A 20,892-nucleotide genomic window follows, 5' to 3' on the forward strand; every position below is an offset into this window, starting at 1 on the left:
TCATTTGGGGATTCCCAGGGAGGGATGTCACCATTTGTGGGTGGTACCTGCATGTCATACAGAACCAGCTTTAAACCAGACATGAGTTCTTTTCTTCATTCAACTGGTCCTCGGAAACTGCTCATGAGGTTATAAGTGTGGGGCTGGAGGGAGAAGGCAGTGTAGCAAGAATAGGGGCCCTGGGCATTTGGGCTACTTCCTCATATGTTATACTTGTGCCTTCAAGGACGGCTTAAGCCTCATTTTATATATACCACATCCATTTGATGATGGCTTGTCGATTCAGACAGAGCTGGAAGGACTGCTTTTGCTGGCAAAGAAGATTCAAGAGGATGTAGGGATTCTATATCCTCAGATTCCTTGAGATCTTCCTATATGTCCCCACTTCAATTTTCAGAATCCCATGCCTTCCCAACCAATGCCCTCACTTGAACAGAAGACACTTTGCAATACTGTGGATTTGATTTACATTGTAATTCAACTACTTGAAGGTTGAGAGTTGGTTTGGTGTTCAGAAATCTCAGCTATGTGGCTATAGGAAATAAGATTTCTTTAAGGATAGATACAGAAGTTTTCAGGTCATTAATACAGAGCTTGAGCTGGTAAATGAAAGCCCTGAGCTCATCCTTTTCTTTGTCCTCTTTCACATTATATACCTTAGTTTGACCAAAATGTCCTAAGATATCAAATATATGATCATCCAGAACTTTACCTGTGTTAAGTATTTGATTAAGAGTATACATTAGTGGGGCACCTGGGTGCTCAGCTGGTTAAGCATCTGACTCTTGATTTCAGTTCAGGTCATGAATCAGGGCCATGATCTCAGGGTCTTAAGATTGAGCTCCACATCTGGCTCCACACTCAGCAGAGAGTCTGCTTGAGAGTCTTTCCCTCTCCCTCTCCCTCTGCCCTCCCCTACTTGTGCAGGCATGCTCTCTCTGTATATAAAATAAATAAATAAATCTTTTAAAAGAATACACATTAGTAACATTTTGCATTTTTTTACCACCACATCAGCTAATGCCATTTTTACCACTGAAGGTAGAGTCATCAAAGTCTTTAAATGTAATTGTATTGGAGAACTAATAGAAAACCCAGCACCAATTCAGAAAATTCTCCCCTTAGAATCTGTTCCCTTAGAACCACTTCTATTACCAAGATCTATATATAAGTCAGGGTTCCACCAAAAGGATAGAGGAGAGGGGTGGGGGAGAGAGAGAGAGAGAGAGAGAGAGAGATGATAGATTTATTGCAAGAAATTATCTCACATAATTGCAGGTACTGACCAGGTAAATCCAGCCCCTGAGGGACAGGCCATCAGGAAGGACAGGTCGGAGACTCTAGCAGGAGCTAATGTTCTGGCCCACAGGCAAGTTTTCCTCAGGGAAACTTTAATTCTGCATTCAGTTCTTTCAACTGATTGGATGGGACCCATCAGGTATCAAGGATTATCTCCTTTATAGAAGTCAAACTGACCTTAGATGTTAATCACACCTACATCACCTAGCTTAGTGTTTGACTGAAAAACTGAGTACAATAGCCTAACTAAGTTGACACATAAAACTGACAATTGCAAGGAATAATTAAAGAACAATGACACACACGTATTTAAAGTGCACCATTTGTTCATTTTGACACATGTATAAACTCATTAAACAATCACCAAAATCAAGATAAAACCCCCCAATTTCCTTTTTTGACCTTTGTAATCGAACCCTCCCTCCATCCTCATCCCAGACAACACTGGTTTGCTGTTTCCATGTATTAGTTTGCATTTTTTATAACGTTATATACATAGAATCACACTGTGTGTACTGTTTCTCGCTTGTTTCACTCAGCATCATTATCTTGAGATTCATCTGTGTTGCAGCATGTATTAATAGGCTGCTCCTTTTTATTGCTAAGGGTATTTTGCTGTACAGATATTCCACAATCTACCCAGTCACCTGATGACAGATGCCTGGGCTGCTTCAAGTTTTGCGTTATTGCGATAAAGCAGCTATGATCATTCATGAACAAAATTTTGCCTGGACACTGTTTTGGGTTATCTCGAGTAAATCACTAGGGATGGAATAACTGGGTCATGTAGTTATGTGCTTAACTTTTTCAAAACTACCAAACTGTTTCCCAGAGTGGTTGTGCCTCCCTTCAAGTTTTAAAGGTGTCACCAAATAATCTTTTGTTGTTATATGGGTCATAAATTTTGTATGAAAAGAAAAATTCATGTTGAAATGAAATCTTGCAATGCTAGTCTGGCACTATAATGAAGGCTACATCTGTGGCAGCATTTTAAGGGCTGCTGGAGGATGAGTGGAGGAGGACTATCCACCCCAGCCTGCAGAGTCAGGACGGTGTCACATACCCACTCCGGACCTTGGACAGCAGTGTGGCTTAAGCCAAGACTTCTCCCAGAAACCTGAGACCTTGGAGCCAGATAAGCTGGGTTGAAGCCCACTTAGCTACTATTTTCTTGCTCTTTGTCTGTGGGCAAGTGACTTCACATCTTGGTACCTCTGCTAGCTCCTCTGTAAAATTTGAATATTAATAATACCTTCTTCAGGATGTTCCTTATGATCAGGTCAATACTTGGCCGAGTAATGGTGGCTCCCTAAACGGATGTTTCTCTGTGCAAACCCTCCCACTGTACAGGTGAAGATTCTAACTACCTTAGGCATCTTGAAGTAATGGAATCAGAGTTTCCAGAGGGGCGTCTGAGGATCTCTGTTTCCTTCTTGCTGGCCTGAGCCCCATGCTTCAGAAGGCACCAAGGAATACAACTTAGGAGAAACTCTCTTTTTCGCACTCCAAATTACAGATGCCTTGGCTGCCTCATTTCTTTAGGTTGGTCATTCCAGCTTTTGGCTGATTATCAGCTCCCAAGATTTGCTTGATGAGTCATGTCTACAGACCACTGCTTTAGATGGGCCTGATGCTTCCTGAGATGAACCAGAAGAGCTGTGGGTCCCTTGCCTCCACGGGAAGGAGAAGGCAGGATGTCATCATGATTTGGCATTTGTTATTGCTGACTCAGCGAAAGGGGGACACTCCTGCATGTTATGCTGATAACAAAGACTAGTGGAGAAATTAAAAAGGAAGACCCTATAGGTGTGGCTTTATGAGAGGCTGAAAAAAATCTCTAGATTGTGACATTAGGCAAAAATAACCTGAGCATAAATATCCATGCTTGCCTGTGCTTGCAAAATGACACTTTAGAAGGAAACACAAGGAATTAATACAAATGGTCTGGGAGTGGGGGCAGATTGGAAGTAAGATTTTACACAGCATACGTTTGTTTTTTAAAAGCTTCTTCGCTATTCATTTGAAAAATAATTTCAAACAGAAAAAAATTGACAAGTATAAGGACCACATCAACAGCACCTCCAAACTCTTCTCACAAATTCACTTATTATTAACATTTACCACACAGGCAGTATCATGTGCACTCGGTCCAACTCTCCTGAGCTATTTGAAAGTAAACTGTAGAACTCATTACTCCTACATATTTCAGTGTGCGCTTCCAAAGAATGGGAACATTCTCTTATGTAAACTACGTAACTGCACTGTAGTTATCAACATCAGTAGGCTCAGTGTTGACCTAGCACTTGTATCTAATCTGCTTATGGGTGTCCCAGCTTAGTCGGTTGATGCGATCATGTTCTGCATCAACACTTTTGCCTCTAGCACAGGATCCAATCTAGGGCCATGCACTGCACTCCTGTCCCTTTACCTCCTTGAATCAGAAACTTTCCTCAGCCTTTTTCACCTTTCTTGACATTGACATTTTTGAGGAATAGAGCTCCCTGCTTTTTAACAGGACATTCCTCACTTGAGTCTGTCTGATGATGATTCACCATCTTCAGATTCAGGTCATGCATCCCTGTCTGGAATATTATGTGAGCCATATTGTATCCTCCTCAGGACATCACATCTTGAAGCACATGGCATCCACCTGCCCCTTGTTGGGCATGTTGAATTTGATCATTTGGTCAAGGAGTTGTCCAATACCTCTGCTATATAATTACAATTGTTACCTTTGTAACTAATAAGTAGTCTGTGTGGAGACACTTTAGAACCATGAGGATATCCTGCCCCTCCTTAAAAGTTTCCAACCCTAGAGTTAGCAAAGAGGCTCTTGCCCGAACCAACCTTCTCTGTGGACAGTTGCAGTGATCTTCCAACCCTAGCTCCACCTCCACATTTACCTACTAGCTTCTCCTGTAAGCAGAGCCCTCCTCGCTCACCTATTTACTTATCTACTTGTTATTAATTGGAGTTGTGAGTTCTTGTTTTTTTTCAATATGTATCTTTGATTTTGATCTATGATCCGCACTGACTCCTGTGATTCTTTTACCTATTCAATAATAATAATATAATTAATTGTAAAAAAATAACTTTGAAGCCCTATTGCACGGTGACATACTGTGACCTTCATGGAGTTATGTCTGTCTATAATTCTTGAAACTAAGACTGTTTAATTTCCTCCTGTAGATCTAACTCTGCCTTAGACTGGTATAACTAGAGGGACCCCCAAGCTCTTCAGCCTGTTTCAAATAAGATCATGCTAACCTCAAAGCCCAGATTACAGTGGCTCTAGCACACACTCCTCTCCACTGACAGGACCTCAGCACTTGTCCTCCCAACCCCACAATGCCGACTTCAATTAATGATGAGGTACATGAAGTGGTCTCCTGTGTTGTCATCCGCAAATTCCAGTGTTCTTTCCTTCTAACCCTTCCATGAGATCTTTAGCCTCTGTGGCTACTCAAAGTGGCCCTCATCATTTTTGTGACTGAAGATATTCCCTGTGAATGTATCACCCAGTGAGGCCCTTGGAATGTACTTCCAAGGGCTCCCAAAGTTGCAAGACCTCCGATGTACATATGCTTATGCCTGGTCTCCTGTGTGTGGACTCAAACAGAATCATCTATCTTGTATGTGATCCAGTTAGATTATGAGACCCAGGGGATCTAGAGTCAGCAGTTCCTGTTACAGCAATTAATACCTGTCAAGGGTCCCATTTTGATGCTGATGCAAAAGACCTCTGATGCTAGTCTCTGCCCTGAATCCCACTTCTCTACACTTGAGTCCAGACTCTAACTGTGGTGGCCAGGCCCCTATCTATGTTGTGCTGTCTCCAAGACTGGACTTCCCCCTTCTGCGTCTCAAGTTTATATAAGGCTAGAACTCAGTTCCACCTTCATCCAGCCTGAAACCAAATATGAGGAATTGTGAACATCTTAGTTTCAAGTTGTGTCTTCATATTTAGGGAATAAACATTTGTCGAACACTTCCTATATGAGTCCTCTCGATAATTATCTACTTTGGCAAAGAAAAATCACACACACACACACACACACACACACACACACACAATTGGCCAATAAAGCTGTGGGAAAGTATGCCCAACTAAAAATAATATAAAGTTTGAATCAAAACAACATGATACTTCTATACTCCTTTCAGAATGACTAAAACTTTTAAAGTTAGTAACGTCCATTCATGAGAGAAACAGAGAGAGAGGCACAGAGACACAGGCAGAGGGAGAAGCAGGCTCCATGCAGGGAGCCCGACGTGGGACTCTATCCCGGGACTCCAGGATCACGCCCTGAGCCGAAGGCAGGCACTCAACCACTGAGACACCCAGGCGTCCCAGTAATGTCCAATTTTGATCAGGTGCATGGAAATGGGGACACCATCAAAAGATGAATGGATAAAGAAGATGTGGTATATGTATACAATGAAACATTACTCAGCCATTAGAAACGACAAATACCCACCATTTGCTTCAACATGGATAGAACTGGAGGGTATTATGCTGAGTGAAATAAGTCAATCGGAAAAGGACAAACATTTTATGGTCTCATTCATTTGGGTATAAAAATTAGTGAAAGGGAATAAAGGGAAAGGAGAGAAAATGAGTGAAAATATCAGTGAGGGTGACAAAACATGAGAGGCACCTAACTCTGGGAAATGAACAAGGGGTAGTGGAAAGGGAGGTGGGGGGGGTTGGAGTGACTGGGTGATGGGCACTGAGGGGGGCACTTGGCGGGATGAGCACTGGGTGTTATGCTAAATGTTGGCAAATTGAACTCCAATAAAAAAAAAATTTAAAAAGGAAATGGGGACACTTGCACACTATTGTGGAAATGTAAATAAATACAACCATAATAGAGGACAGTCTGGCAATATGCACCAAAGTGTAAAATTCACATATGACCCAGAAATCCATCACTTCTAAAAATCCATCCTATAGAAATATCAATACCAGTGCATTAAAGGTATATAGTCATTGATGTTCTCTATATCATTGTAATTTTAAAACTTGGAAGCAAACTGAGTGTGCATTGACAAGAAAATAAGTAAAATATGACACCTCAATGCAGTGAAATACTTTTCAGCTGCTAAAAAGAATAAAATAGGCTTGGAAAGATGTTCATGCCACTTTGTTTAAAGGAAGAAGGATAAATAAGTGTGCATAATATGATTCCATTTTTGTAGAGAAAATCAACAAAACCAAAGATGGTTCTTTGAAAAATTTAATAAACTTAATAAACTTATATACTCAGACTAAGAAAAAGAGGATTCAAATTTCCAATTCCAGAAATGAAAGAGGAGACATTACTACAAACTCCATCAACATGAAGAGAAAATAGGGGAATATTATGCCCACAAATCTGATAACCTATGGACCAATTCCTTCAAATACATAACCTGTCAAAACATACAAGAAGAAACAGACAATACAAACAGGCTTATAACTATTAAGAAACTGAATCAATAATTAATAACTTTCCAAAACAGAAATCACCCAGACCCAGTGAATTTAAAGAAGAAATTACATCGATTCCCTACATTTTCTTCCAGAAGGTAGAAGCAGAGGGAATACTTCCTAACTCATTCTGTGAGGCCAGCATCACCCTAATATAATTTATCACAGGAATGAAAAACGTATATATAAAATGTATGTATGAATTAAAAGCTTTTGTGTATGAAAGGACACTATCAACAAATTTTAAAATTACTCACAAAATGGGGAAAGCTATTTGCAAATCAGGTATCTGAGAAGACTCTAGTTTCCAGAATATATAAATAATGCTTACAACTTAATAATAAAAAGCCAAATAACCCAAACTTGAAAAAGGCAAAGTGTCTGCATAGATACTTCTCAAGGAAATACCAACTGACCAATAAGCCCATGAAAAGATACTTAACATTGTTATTCATTAAGGAAATGTAAATCAAAATCATGGTGAGCTACCATTTCATACCCTATGATAGAAAGAAAGAAAGAAAGAAAGAAAGAAAGAAAGAAAGAAAGAAAGAAAGAAAGAAAGAAAGACACTTAACATATGGAGAAACTGGAACCCTCATGTACTGCTAATGGAAAATTAAAATGGTATAGCTCTATGAAAAGCAGTCTGGCAGTTCCTCAAAAAATTTAAACATAGAGTTACCATATAACCCCGCAATTCCACTTCAGTACATACACAAGAGAAATAAAAATATATGTCCATACAGAAACTTGTACATAAATGTTCAGGGCAGCATTATTCATAATAGCCCCAAAGTGGAAACAACCCAAATGTCCCTCAGCTGATGAATGGGTAAATGAAATGTAGTATAACCATACAGAGGAATAGTATTCAACCATAAAATGGAATGAAGTAGTGATACATGCCGCAATATGGATGAGCTTTCAAAACATTATAGTAAGTGAAAAAGGCCCATCACTGAAGGTCACGTATTGTATGATTCCACTTGATGAAATGTCCAGATTAGGCAAAACCATAAAGACAGCAAGTGGATTAGCAGTTGCTGGAAGATGGAGGGAAACGGGAAAGGGATTGACAGCTAACAAGTATGGGATTTCTCTTAGGGGTGCTGGAAATGTTCTGGAATTGAATAGCAATAATGGTTGTAAATATTGTGAATATGCTAAACACTATAGAATTCCACAACTTAAAATGGACAATTTTTTGTTACATGAATTTTATCTCAATTTAAAATCATCATCATCATACATGACTGATATGCTAATAAAATATAATTTTTGCTAAAATACAAATACAACTTTTAAAAAATTTATCCTTTAAGATTCCTTCCAACTCCAAAATTATCTCACTCTATTCTCAGTGGGACGCAGGGGCTCAGATGACCCTTAAATTGTTGACCCCACCGGCCTTTGGAGACAGGCCAGGTGACCAGTGTTGGGGCCAGGTTCTGACCTGAGATCTTGGATGGGAGTAGGGTTGGGGCGGGTCAAGCCTGGAAGCCAGGAGGGAAGTAGAGGGATCAGTCAAGGTTCCCTGTCTCCCTCTGAAACTGTACACAACAATCTTCCCCTACCTTCCTCTAACTTTCTGGGCAGGGCAGGTGTTTCAGTTTCTTAGAGCACAAATATACAACAGAGAAGCACCATTTCTGCCTCAAGACGCACGTAAAGAGGTGTAGATGTAGGTGAGTTCCTTAACAAATATTTCTGTTTTCCTCTCATGTTAATAGCTTGTACCAGGGGTTCTTAAACTCTAGGTGGGCATTAGACAACTGGAGAGGTAGTAAATATATGGAGTCCTGAGCCCTACATCCAGAGGTTCTGAGTCCCCAAGTCTGGGGATTCCCTCAAATCTGCATTGCTAAAAACCTGGTCTGTGTACTTTGAACAGACCTATCATGTACATGTTTTTCTTTTCCTTCTACTGAAGAAAGTATAGGGGGTTATCTGGTTCCAAGCCTTTAGGTAAGACATTGTTATTATTGGTGGTTGGATAATTTAGACCTGGGTGTCTTGATCCAGAAACATACTGTGGACTGGAAAGCTAAATTTGCTGTCTTGGTGTTGAGGTGGGCGAGCAGAAACAGAGAGGGAGAGCAGTGACAGGTGAAAGGGACCCAGGCTTCTAGAATGTAACTCACAGTGGTTTGGGGTTTGGCACCATTCTCTCTTGTATCCCCAAGACCTCCCAAGCCTAGGCCAGAAGTGCCTGTGACATTTTGCGTAAAGGAACAGAAAAGTGGAATAGCTTTTATAGATGTCCAACACCCCTTTAATTTCTGATTTGCTGAGAGTTTACATCATGAATGGGTATCGGGTTCTGACAAATACTTTTCTGCACGGGTCAAAAAGTGTCAGATAGTTTTTGTCTTTATTCTGTCAGTGTGGTGACTGATTAAATTGCTTGATTTTGCAAATGTTAAGCCATACCCATATTTCTGGGATAAACACCACTTGGTCGTGATATATTATCCTTCTAAAATATATCGCTGGATTTGACGTGCTGATACTTGGTTGAGGAATTTTGTGCCTATGTTCACAAGGGATGTTGGTTTTGTAGTTTCCTTTATTGTGATGTTTTTGTCTGGTTTTGGTATCAAGGTTATGCTGGCCCCATGAAATGATTTGAAGTATTCCATCCCATATCTCAGATTGTTTGTATACGATTGATATTATTTCTTCCTTAAAAGTTTGACAGAATGCACAAGAAAAATCACCTAGTCCTGGGGTTTTTCTCTGTAAGAAGATTAAAAAAAATAGTTAATCAAATTTCTCTAATAAAGGCAGGACTTCACAGATTTGCTGTTTCACCTCATGTCAGCTTTGGTAGGTTGAATTTTTTTTTTTAATTTTTTTTAAATTTTATTTATTTATGATAGTCACATAGAGAGAGAGAGAGAGAGGCAGAGACATAGGCAGAGGGAGAAGCAGGCTCCATGCACCGGGAGCCTGACGTGGGATTCGATCCGGGGTTTCCAGGATCGCGCCCTGGGCCAAAGGCAGGCGCCAAACCGCTGCGCCACCCAGGGATCCCAGTAGGTTGAATTTTTAAAGAAATTTGTCCATTATTTAAGTTGCTGAATCTAATGTAAAATTGATGATAATATTTCTTTGTTAGTCATTTAAAATCAGTAATGCACATTCTTTCATACCTGCTATTCAGAATTTGTGTCCTCTCTTTTTCTGCTCTCAATCTAACTAGAGTTTTAAAAAACTTTAAAAAAAAAACATTTTAAAATACTTTTTCAAACAACTGCTTTTAGTTTTGTACATTTGCTTTCTTTTTGATTCCCTGTTTCTCTATTTCTTCTTTTATATTTATTTCTTTCCTTCTACTTTCTTTGGGCTTAATTTGCTTTTATTTTTCTAGCTTCTGAATCGCTGATTTAGGTAATTAATTTTAGACCTTTCTTCTAATAAAAGCATTTGAAGGTATACATTTCTAAGTATGTTTGGGTTGTGTGCCATGGATTTCGATATGTGCTATTTTCATTATTATTCCATTCCAAATATTTTACAATTCATTTGTGGTTTCTTCTTTGACTCAGATTCTTTAGAAGTATGTTGTTTTACTTCCAAATTGTTTTGGCTTTTCTATATATCTTATTGTTATGGGTTTCTACTTCCTTTTGGGTCTTTCATACGGTTTGTCTTTCTCTGCTAAGATTTATCTTTCCACTTATTAGGGATATATTTTCCTTTAGTCCCTTGAGCACAGTGAAAAGAATTGCATTTCCACGCTTATTTCCAAATTCTAGCATCTAGGTCACCTCAGGATCAGTTTCTTGACCATTTTTTTCTTTTGAGGATGGGCCATGTTCTCCTATTTGTCCACATGCCGAGGGGTGTTGTATTGTAGCCTGATCATTGTGGATGCTATGTTGTGCAGACTGGATTATTTCTTTCTTTTGAAAAGTAATGATTATTTTATATACTGTTCATGTTATCACACAACTAAGATGCCCAGCTCAGACTCTAAACTCTGCCTCCCCTGAAGTGGGCAGCAGCTCAATTTCAATTGAGTGCCTCCAGCATTCACAGGGGCATTCATGATTCAGAGGTCAGCCAAGTATTTGGGCAGAGTAAAAATACAGATTCTGGAGCTCTCACTCTCTAGCCCTTTCCTCCCTGTGATCTCCCCTCTTCCCCTGTCCAGTGGCTGTAGTTACCCTAAACTCAGCCCTCTGGTTTTTCAAGACCAAAAATTTGTGACTTTGCTACTGGAATTTTAGTTGCCCCTCATGATTGGCTCCTGCCCCAAAGCCAAAGACATAAAAATGGGAATCCTACCCATTCCATTCAGCTGCCCTCCTCTTTCAAATGCCTGGTCTCTTCCAGGATTCACCATCTTCTCGTAGCTCAACAGTTCCCAAAAGAAGGTTCTGGGGTTCTGTTTTGGTTTCTGTTCCAGAGTTTATGGGTTTTTTGGGGGGGTGGGGTTTATGGTTTTTATCTGTAGAATGCTTGGTTACATCTGAGCTTACTCAACCGTTACTGAGAAGTGACACCCACTTACATTATCTTCTCCATAGTAAATAATTCAGTATTTGCCAGTCCCTGGCAGAGCAGGAATTAGAAAGTCCTCTTAGCAACTCAGTCAGGCTGCATTATTCAGGACCACAGATCAGAAAAAGACTAGGTAAGGTGGAAGAAATGGAAGTCGAGTAGATTGGTCACTGGCTCCCTGTCATCTCAGACCAGCACAAGGACTTCTTTTATTCTGCAGATATGGGGAGAAAATGTGAACTACACTAAATGTAGAGATGTGTGATTATTCTGTCTTGGCGATGCAACACAAAACATCGGCCAAGGAAGCCAAACCATCTCCCTGTTGTTTTGTTCTGTATTCTTCAGAGATGTTACAACACTGAGAGTATAAACCTACTTGTTTCTAGTAAATTCAAATAAAAGAGGGACAAGATACCTTCTCCGTCAGGAGAAGCCATTTAATTTTGAGAAATTTCCAACCACGCAGCTGAGGTGTTGATGTTAAGAAGATGGGTCAGCCCTACACTGGCTCTGGGTCAGGGGAAGACAAGAGCTACACAGCAGACTTTAGGGATCACCTGTATGATATGAGGGGTTCTTACAAGGCCCTGTCCCCAAATATCTGCATTTCCAACTAGGCACACTACAGGAAATCCCAGACATTTGTACAATTTCTAATTCATTCTAAACTATAAGGCTCTTGCAGATAGAGACTATTTATTAGTTATGTTTCCACCCTAGAATCCAGCATCTGTCACACGGCCTGGCATAGGTCAGAGGTCATCAAGCACAATTGGATTGAGTCAGATGAGCTCCCCTTTAAAATATAAAATCTCACTTTCTAAATGTCAAAAAATAAATAAATAAATAAATAAATAAATAAATAAATATGCATGGACAGAATTAAAAGCTAAAAAGCACAACAGGTTGACAAGACTAAAATTTTTCCAAGCAGAAAAATAAACAAAATCCATAAACACTTTCAAAATAAGAAACACAAGTAGACAGTAAACATACAAAAGTATATGTATTCTTTGTTGGGAATCAAAAGAATACAAAAGAGACCAACAATATGTAATAGTTGCAATCATCTCCACTTTGGTCTTTGGAGACATGATTGACTTACTACCCAAAACAGGACTCATCAGAGACCCCCTTATTATTCTTGCCACCCAAAACTAGGTAAGTGAGAAACTCGGGCTATTCTTCTGATTTTCCTCCTCCAAGCACAAGGCAGGAGAGCCTATGTTCGGCTCCTAGCTTGGCTCTCTCTCCTTCCTGCTTACTGTCTTTATTCAGTCAAGAGGGTCACTTCACCAGTCTGAGCCCTGGTTTCCTCTTCTGTAAAATGGGAGCGGCTGTGCCTTACAGACAGAGGACAGAAGGAGCAGGTGTGTAGCCTACGCTAGCACAGTGCCTGGCATGTAGTAGGTGATGAGAAGGCTCTTACGTGGTGAAGACAGCTCCTTCACCCAATCTCCTATCTTTTTTCCCAAGGGCCCTATATCTTCACTCACCTCTTTCAACCAGAGTTCCAGCTTTTCAACCACTTTCCGTCTCCTCCCCCTGGTTTTGTAATCTCACCATTTCCCAAACCTCACTAACTCAGGGGATTGAATCAATGTGACTCATTGTAATATAGTTTTCTTACCTACTCCCCTCCAACTGGATGCTTAGGTTATTGCCATTTGTTTGCCTCTATAGGATGTTCTGTGAACTAAACTCCCAAATAAGACAGCTTTCTGCTCAGAGAGTTAATCCTCTGTGTTAGTGAGTGTATGTAGCAGCCTGATGCCATCTTGGACAAATCCATCATGACGACTGCTCTGTGACCTGGAGCCCTCTTGAGCACGGTCCTCCCCCCCACCACACACCACCACCACCACCATCATCATCCTTTCCTTTTGTCTAACCAGTTGTATAATAAATTACCCTTAAGGGTACACTTGGGGCATAACATCCTTGGTCTGCTCTGGAGATATGGCTATGACACACAACTATTCTCAAACATCTCCTCCCAGTTGTCTCCCATTACACATTCCTTAGCCTCTAGGGCTATAAAATCAGGTCTTATGGGAGGTGGGGTGCAGAGAGCTACTCATTTTGCAGTCACCCAAAACACACCTGTGTCCATAAGCCCCTTTATTAAACCATTCTTGGCAAGCTGGAATTGGTCAGCCTTTTTCTTTGGCCTCATGGTTTCTTTGGCCTTTGGAAGTCACTTGGCATATACTTCCTTTTCAGGGATCATCTGTGTTAGTGACGACTTGGTCTCCCAGAGTAGTCTTGAGATTATTTCATACCTGAGTTTACATGAGAAATGCTTGCTCCTTTCTTTTTCAGACCTGTTCCAAGAGACAGCAAGTTTCCTGCCATCAGGATTTGTAGACTTTATGGAAGGAAGAAAAGGAGGGAGCAGAGGAAGAAAGGAACAGAGGGACAGAGGGAGAGGCAAAGGAAGGGAGGCAGGCAGGCAGATGCTCACGAGATATTTGTTAAATAAATGAAGGAGCAGTTTGGGGATCATTAGTCCTATTCTATAGATGAGGACCTTAGGTTCAGGAAGGGTAGACAGCTTGCCCAGAAATATAGTAAATTTGACTTGAGTTCTCTGAATCCAGTTCCATTGCTCTTTCTTGTACACCTACTGGGAGAACGGTCTAGCTTAGTGCCACTCAAATGCCAGTCCCAAGGGGCATATGACCGAATGTAAATGAATGTGCCACTTCCTTCATCAAAAGAGCTTTGCTAAGAAGAAATGCTCCCCAAACTAAACAGTATGTTTTGTGACTTCGTGTTCTGGCAAATTTCCCAGTCTCATTACATATAATTCATCACTGGTAGCTAGACCACGGACCACACTTTTTTTTCTGATCCTCACCTAACCACATGGTTTGAAATTCTGCATCTCTGTCATTTCAGATGCTCTCCATGTCTATATGGAGCCCTCAGGCACCCCAGAGTCCATCACCATTTATTATGATTATCAGAGCCTTCTGTGTGAGACCAAGTCCTTCACCTTTGCCACCTTCAGCACCACCATCTTGTACTTCCTGGTGTTCCTTCTCAGCCTGGTGGGCAACAGCCTGGTGTTGTGGGTCCTGGTGAAGTATGAGAGCCTGGAATCCCTCACCAATGTCTTCATCCTCAATCTGTGCCTCTCAGACCTGGTGTTCTCCTGCTTGTTACCAGTGTGGGCCATGGGGTACCACTGGGGCTGGGTGCTGGGGGACTTCCTCTGCAAGCTCCTCAACATGATCTTCTCCATCAGCCTCTACAGCAGCATCTTCTTCCTGACCATCATGACTATCCACCGCTACATATCAGTAGTGAGACCCCTCTCATCCCTGCGCGTCCACACCCTCCAGTGCCGTGTGCTGATGACCACATCTGTGTGGGCAACCAGCATCCTGTCCTCCATCCCTGATGCCATCTTCCACAAGGTGTTTCCCGAAGGCTGTCACTACTCAGAAAACAAGTGGTTCCTCACCTCGGTCTACCAGCACAACATCTTCTTCCTGCTATCCATCGGCATTATCCTGTTCTGCTACGTGGAGATTCTCAGGACCCTATTCCGCTCAAGATCCAAACGGCGCCCCCGGACAGTCAGGCTCATCTTCACCATCGTGGTGGCCTACTTCCTCAGCTGGGCTCCCTACAACCTGGTCCTGTTTCTACAGACACTGCTGAAACTCGGGGTCATCCAGAGCTGTGAGCTCAGCCAGCAGATAGATTATGCCCTGCTCATCTGCCGCAATGTTGCCTTTTCCCACTGCTGCTTCAACCCAGTGCTCTACGTTTTTGTCGGGGTCAAGTTCCGCAGGCATCTCAAAAGTCTGCTCCAGCACTTCTGGCTCTGCCAGCAGCAGGCACCCAGCACTCCCCCTCACTCCGCAGGTGCCTTCAACTACGAGGGTGCCTCCTTCTATTGAAAAGGAGTTTGGTGGTGCCAATGGAGGTGGACAGAGCTGCTAGAGTGGGAGCAGGAAGAAGCATCATGGAGGGCACGCTGGGGAATGCCATGGCCATGGCGATGGGGTGAGAGAAATAGCTTCCACCTGCAGAGGTTTCATGTCCCCTCTCCTGCAGACAGTGGCTCCCACCTGGAAACTTTAGATCACCATCCAGAAAAACACTTCTTGGATTCTGAGTTCACCATCCATTCCTTCATGAATTCATTCATTCGGACATTGCTTAGTCCAGAAGACTTCCAAAACTTGGAAGGATTCCCAGAAAGGAGGGTCCTTCAAGACTTTATGAGGTCTGAGACTCAATGTGTGTGCTAATTGTACAAATGCAGGCTGCTGGCAGATGATCTGTCCCCTGCTCCACTGCAGGGTTGTGCCAGCTGACTTTGGAGGGATTGGCTCTGCACTCCTCAGTGACTGCTGGATGAGACTATTCTGCAAGGCCAAGATAAACACATCCTCAAATAACAAGTCAGGACGCAATCAGGATTCTGAAAATCCACAATTAGATGGGAGACATGTCCCATATCATAGCTCCAGTGTCTGCCACATGAACTGGCACCTGCATATTCAGTCTATAAATCTTTTGTGGAAAGAATGAATGCAATAAGTGCCACCTTCCACATGAAGCATTTATCTGCAAGACATAAAGATAATGAGATACTATTGTAATCCTCCAGGTACCAACAGTCCACCTCTGAAGGTCCAGATAAAGAAGTACCCGCCTTGGCTAAGGCATCCAGGGTAAAGAGTCCTCTAACATCTTATCCTCTCTAGTTGGATATTGAGCTGATGCTTTAGCTTCATCACTGTCCACCTAAAATGTTCTCCACCTGCTTGGTTGATGGCACCAGCTTCCTCCAGCCACTAATGCTCCAAACCTGGGTCATCCCTGAGTCCTCCATTTCCCTTCCCTCTACTCCCACAGCCCAGTCCTGTGGACTCTGCCTTCTCCAAGGCCCTCAGAGATATCCTTGCCTGTGTTCATCACATGCCTATGGTTCCATCCCCAATGGCCTTACTTCCTCAGCATCGTCCTACTGTTCATCTCTTTTACCACCTAAATGGCCAGTTCCTCAGGAAGCCCTCCTCTATCTGTAAATCAGAAGAGCACTCTCTGGGGTGCTGTGGCACTCTACTTGTCCCCTATAAAATAGCATTTGTCACTCTCCACCATGTGTCATAGTTTCACTTGTACATGTCTTATCATCCTGCCCCATTGGACTGCAAACTGTCTGAGGGCAGGAACCTGGTCTTTCTTGCACTCTGCCAAGCACTGGCCCTGGTGTTCTATCACTATATATTGCATGGGAGCGAATAATGACAATTGTTATTATTTTTCTAATTTATGCATTTTGGAGACCCGTGCCTAGGGAATACAGTCTACCTTTCCTGCCCCAGGCTGCTAGTTTATAGATATTTATCTTTCTTCTTTAGTCTATACCCTCAGAGCACCTTGTTTATCCCTCTCAGTGGAAATAGCTATACTTGACCTTGCTTTTTAGTTAGTGGTACACATGCCTGCCTCTTACACTGTCCCATAGTGTCACATCCAAGGACATAGATAAAACTCACCTTCTAAACTTTCCCATATCACACAGACCTGGTCCCAATCTGACTTAGCTCTGGAGTGGAGCCTTTGGAAAAATCTCCCCAGGTGATTCTGACCTGCATTCCACTTAGATATATTTGGCTATAGGTCCTTGAAAATGAGAATTCCAAAGTCTTCCATAGGTCCTTGAGCAGGGCTTTACACAGAGTAGGCACTCAATATATGCTTACCAAATAAAGTAGCTACTATTACAGCCCTCAGCTAGAGCCTAGAGAGCACAAAAGCATCCACTCCTTCAGCTCCAGCTTCAATTATGCATTTGCATTTGGGTGGCCAGCCTTGGAGGCATTTTACTTGGCTGGGAAAGACAGAGGTCTAGTTTTAAGAATTAGGCCAGTAGCACTTGCTGGAGAGAACTAGGTGGTAACCAACAAAGGGATAGAGCTCTTATGGACTTGCCAACTAATAGCTGGGGACATCACTTACCACAGATAGAAAACAGCAAAAGGAAGGAGATGTGAGGTAGTAATGGGCTCAGAGCTAAGCCCATAGGCTTCCGATTGGGGTAATCATTCAGTGCCCCTTTCAAACTAATATTATTAAAACTCCATTCAATGTTCATTCAGAAGGTGGGATGAGCCCAGGGATGAGAAGAGCAGAAGACTCTTGCTCACACCCTCCAAAACCAAAGCAGTGTAGCCTTAATCCCACTCTTCCTAGAAGGCAGGTTTGGAGGTCTTACATCACTACAGAGTATGCCTTTTGAGAGGTGTGCTTCATTAGCTCCTCATTCCAACCCATACCTTCACATCCAAAGATGCTTATCTAAGTATTTCTTTCAACACATTTACCCATACCCCCAAGAGCATATCACTAAACACAAGTGTATCCATCTTCTTAAATTTCTAGTGATGTTTTGTCATTCCCTAGAGTAGAGAGTAGAGCATCTTCTCCCAGTCTAGTTCCTTGGGAAGACAAGGGAAGAGGCACAGAGAAGGAAATGTATGAATGGGATGACAGAGGAGCATTTATCAGAGAGGGAACTGTGGGTAAGACTCCTGAAAAAAGCAGCCAGAAAGCTACAGGCTAGTGGCTACTCCCTATATACCTTGACCACACCCTCCATTGGCCACAACCTCTTGCCTTCCCCTCTCTCCACCCACAGAACCATGATTCAACCTCAGCTAGTCTCTTGTGGACCTGTCCCTCCCCTCTAGTCAATAAAAGGTGACCCGACCACAGGGCTACCGACCTCCTGCTGCTTCTGCCGCTCATCTCATTAAAAAACCACAGTGATTCCTAGGGAAGATGCCTTCACAGCATTGCTACCTCCCTTTACTCGGACAAAATCAGGAAAGGAGGAACTTTGCTCGTCTCTGAATAGGAACTCTAAGCTCAGGGCAGCCCCAGACCTCAAATGACCCCAGCCAGAGTAGAAGTTCCTCAAGGGCACAAGTCTCATATTGTAGCTCAAGAGTCTCCCTCTGTGCCCAGCAATGTTTGTGGTTGGTTGAGTCAGTAGATAGGAGACCATCTTTTTGGCTTTTATCTACTTCCATTTTTTCTTTCCACATTTGCTTACATTATATCTTCCACCAGGTAGAACAGTGGGGACTGTGGGCCCCAGTGTGGACGGGGCCTGGGCCCGGGCCCTTCGGAGTTCTCCAAAGCTCAAAGCACCCAACTGTATCCCCGCCCCATCCTGTGTCTTCACTGCGGCCTGATAGGGCTCATTCCCAAATTTTCTCCATCTCCTTCCTGTGTCATCACTAGGACAGCCCCACTGTCCCTCAGGGACTCCAGTGGGGACCCAGTCAACTTTTACCACCTAATGGCTTCCCATGAACTCTTCCCTAGGGCCCATCAGCCCAGACATTGCCCAATTGCTGAACTCCTGACAGCTTTCATTTGTGGAACCTACATGTGACAGGACAAAGAGGCCCACACGTCTAGAAAAGCACAGCAGAATAGGTCCCAAAGTAGACTATCTGAGAAGGCTCTCAGGACCTGAGCCCTAGACCCAAACCCCAAAACTCCTTTACTGACTCACTATGATCTTGGGCCTCTCAGACCCTCAGTATCCTCATCTGTAAAGCTATATAAATGCCAATGATGCAAAGACAGACTCTACCCACACTATGGAGATGCACATGAGGTCACATGCATAAAAGTACTTGCTTTGCCAATGATTCAGCCCCAAATAGGAATTACTACTGTAATCATCTCATAAAGACAGAAAGCATCATCGTATCATATGCACAAATTAAAAATTAGCATGTATGGATGCACCTCTGGCTGTATTTTCTTCATTTCTGCCCAACGTCATTATATACAACTCCCAAAAGTTCTCTGCTTATGGGCGATCTGGGTTAGGATTTAGGGTGGAGGGAGGAACACAGGAGGAGGACTGGATATTGACCATGGAGATACAGAGTGGAACAAGGGGCACCTGGGTGGCTCAGTGATTGAGTGTCTGCCTTTGGCTCAGGTAGTGATCCTGGGGTCCTGCAATCAAGTCCCACATCAGTCTCCCTGCGAGGAGCCTGCTTCTCCCTCTGCCTATGTCTCTGCCTCTCTCTATGTCTCTCATGAATAAATAAATAAAATCTTTTTTTAAAAAGTGTGGAACTTATGTGGGTCAGGATGGTAGGAAATTGACTCCTTTTAGGCCTCAGGCAAAATCCAGGAGGCCAAGTGTGTCCTGAGTGCTCCAGGATTCAGTTTTCTGTCCCCATCTCTCCCTTGGCCTGCCTGGCACCTAAGTTGACTGTCTTCAAGTCCAAGGTTTTTTCCTATTTTGTGATCAACATTGTGTCAGAACAAAGACTTTTCAGAGATCAGCCTTCCAATCAGAAGGAATGGCACACTTCCTGCTGTGAATTTCAGGTATCCTGAAAACTTGATGGGAAACACTTTACAGGTCTTAGGGAAGTTTGGGAAGGGTTATCCTGAACTCCCCTCTCTACCCTGAGGCCAGCCCAGATTTTAGGTTACAGGGTGGTTGTAACCTCCTCTCCCATACCCGTAATCCCTCCACAAAAGAAAGCGTGGCCAAAGGGACACAAGGAGGACAATAGCAGCTTGGTTCCTTGACTTGGGCCATACCAGAAAATCAGACTTGAGCATCACTCATGGTCAGAGAGAAGATATAGGCAATGGATGGGCATGGAGAACTGGGTAGTTATAAGCATGATATCGGGCCAGAGGGTGAGAGGGGGGCACATAGACCTCAAGGATGTTCCTGGCCACATGTGTAGAGGCCCACTCTGGGAAGCAGTGGAAAGCCCATGCTGGGAGGTGGAAAATCACAAAGACAAATTAGCCCCATTCTCAAGTTGGCCAGCCTCTGGTCATTCCTATTTGGGGATAGATTTCCATAGGACTACTCTAGTCCCAGGGAAGTGCTGATCTTTTTCCCAGGTGATTGGATGAACCTTCTTGACTCAGAGAAAATGATATGGCTCCATTGTCCACACAACTGGAAATGCACACCTTGAATATGTCACCTTAAATGTGTCATGGAAACCATTTCAAAGCATTTTGCAGCAAACTATGGTAGTTTAGGGAAGGAAATACCCATCTGTATCTGTTCCCCCTACTTTGGTTACAATTGGTACAACAATCTGCCTCTAACTTTTTCCAGAAATAAGGATAATGTGACTTTTAAAAAACACTGAACACTACTAATTTTTCAAAGCATCTTCTGTTTAAAGATTAGAGGAAACCCACACATAGTGGTCTTCATAGGAAATCACATTCACCTTTCTGGTTGGGTCCTCAGCAAGCCACTTCCTCTCCTTATTTATTTAACTTAACTAGAGAGGTTTAAACTAGTTATCTCTAAGATCCTTTCCTGTGATTAAGAAAATGAGATGTGTGGGCCTATAATCTCATGAGTTGCATTTCCATGAAGTTCTTTAGGGAACACAAACCTATAGCTTCAGGCATGTTATGGGTTGAACTGGGTCCTCCTCCTCCTCCTTACCAAATTCTTAGGTTTGAGTCCTAATTCTCAGTACTTCTGAACGTGACCTTCTCTGTAAAGAGCATTACTTCGTGTGTAATTACGTAAAGAGAGATCATATGGGTGAGGGCAGGCCCATAACCCAATA

The 20,892-nt window shown here is 42.6% G+C and overlaps 1 protein-coding gene across 1 annotated transcript; it reads left to right on the forward strand.

Annotated features, from left to right (window-relative positions):
* The first annotated feature begins 8,318 nt into the window (after positions 1-8,318).
* XCR1 (X-C motif chemokine receptor 1) lies at positions 8,319-19,400 on the forward strand. The gene is made up of 2 exons (XM_072786515.1): positions 8,319-8,457; positions 14,183-19,400. Exon 2 carries the CDS (start codon positions 14,200-14,202, stop codon positions 15,190-15,192), a length of 993 nt encoding a protein of 330 aa, XP_072642616.1. The 5' UTR covers positions 8,319-8,457; positions 14,183-14,199; the 3' UTR covers positions 15,193-19,400.
* Positions 19,401-20,892: the final 1,492 nt, after the last annotated feature.

This window comes from Canis lupus, chromosome 19, assembly GCF_048164855.1.
Source record: "Canis lupus baileyi chromosome 19, mCanLup2.hap1, whole genome shotgun sequence".
Classification (NCBI taxonomy): Eukaryota; Metazoa; Chordata; class Mammalia; order Carnivora; family Canidae; genus Canis; species Canis lupus.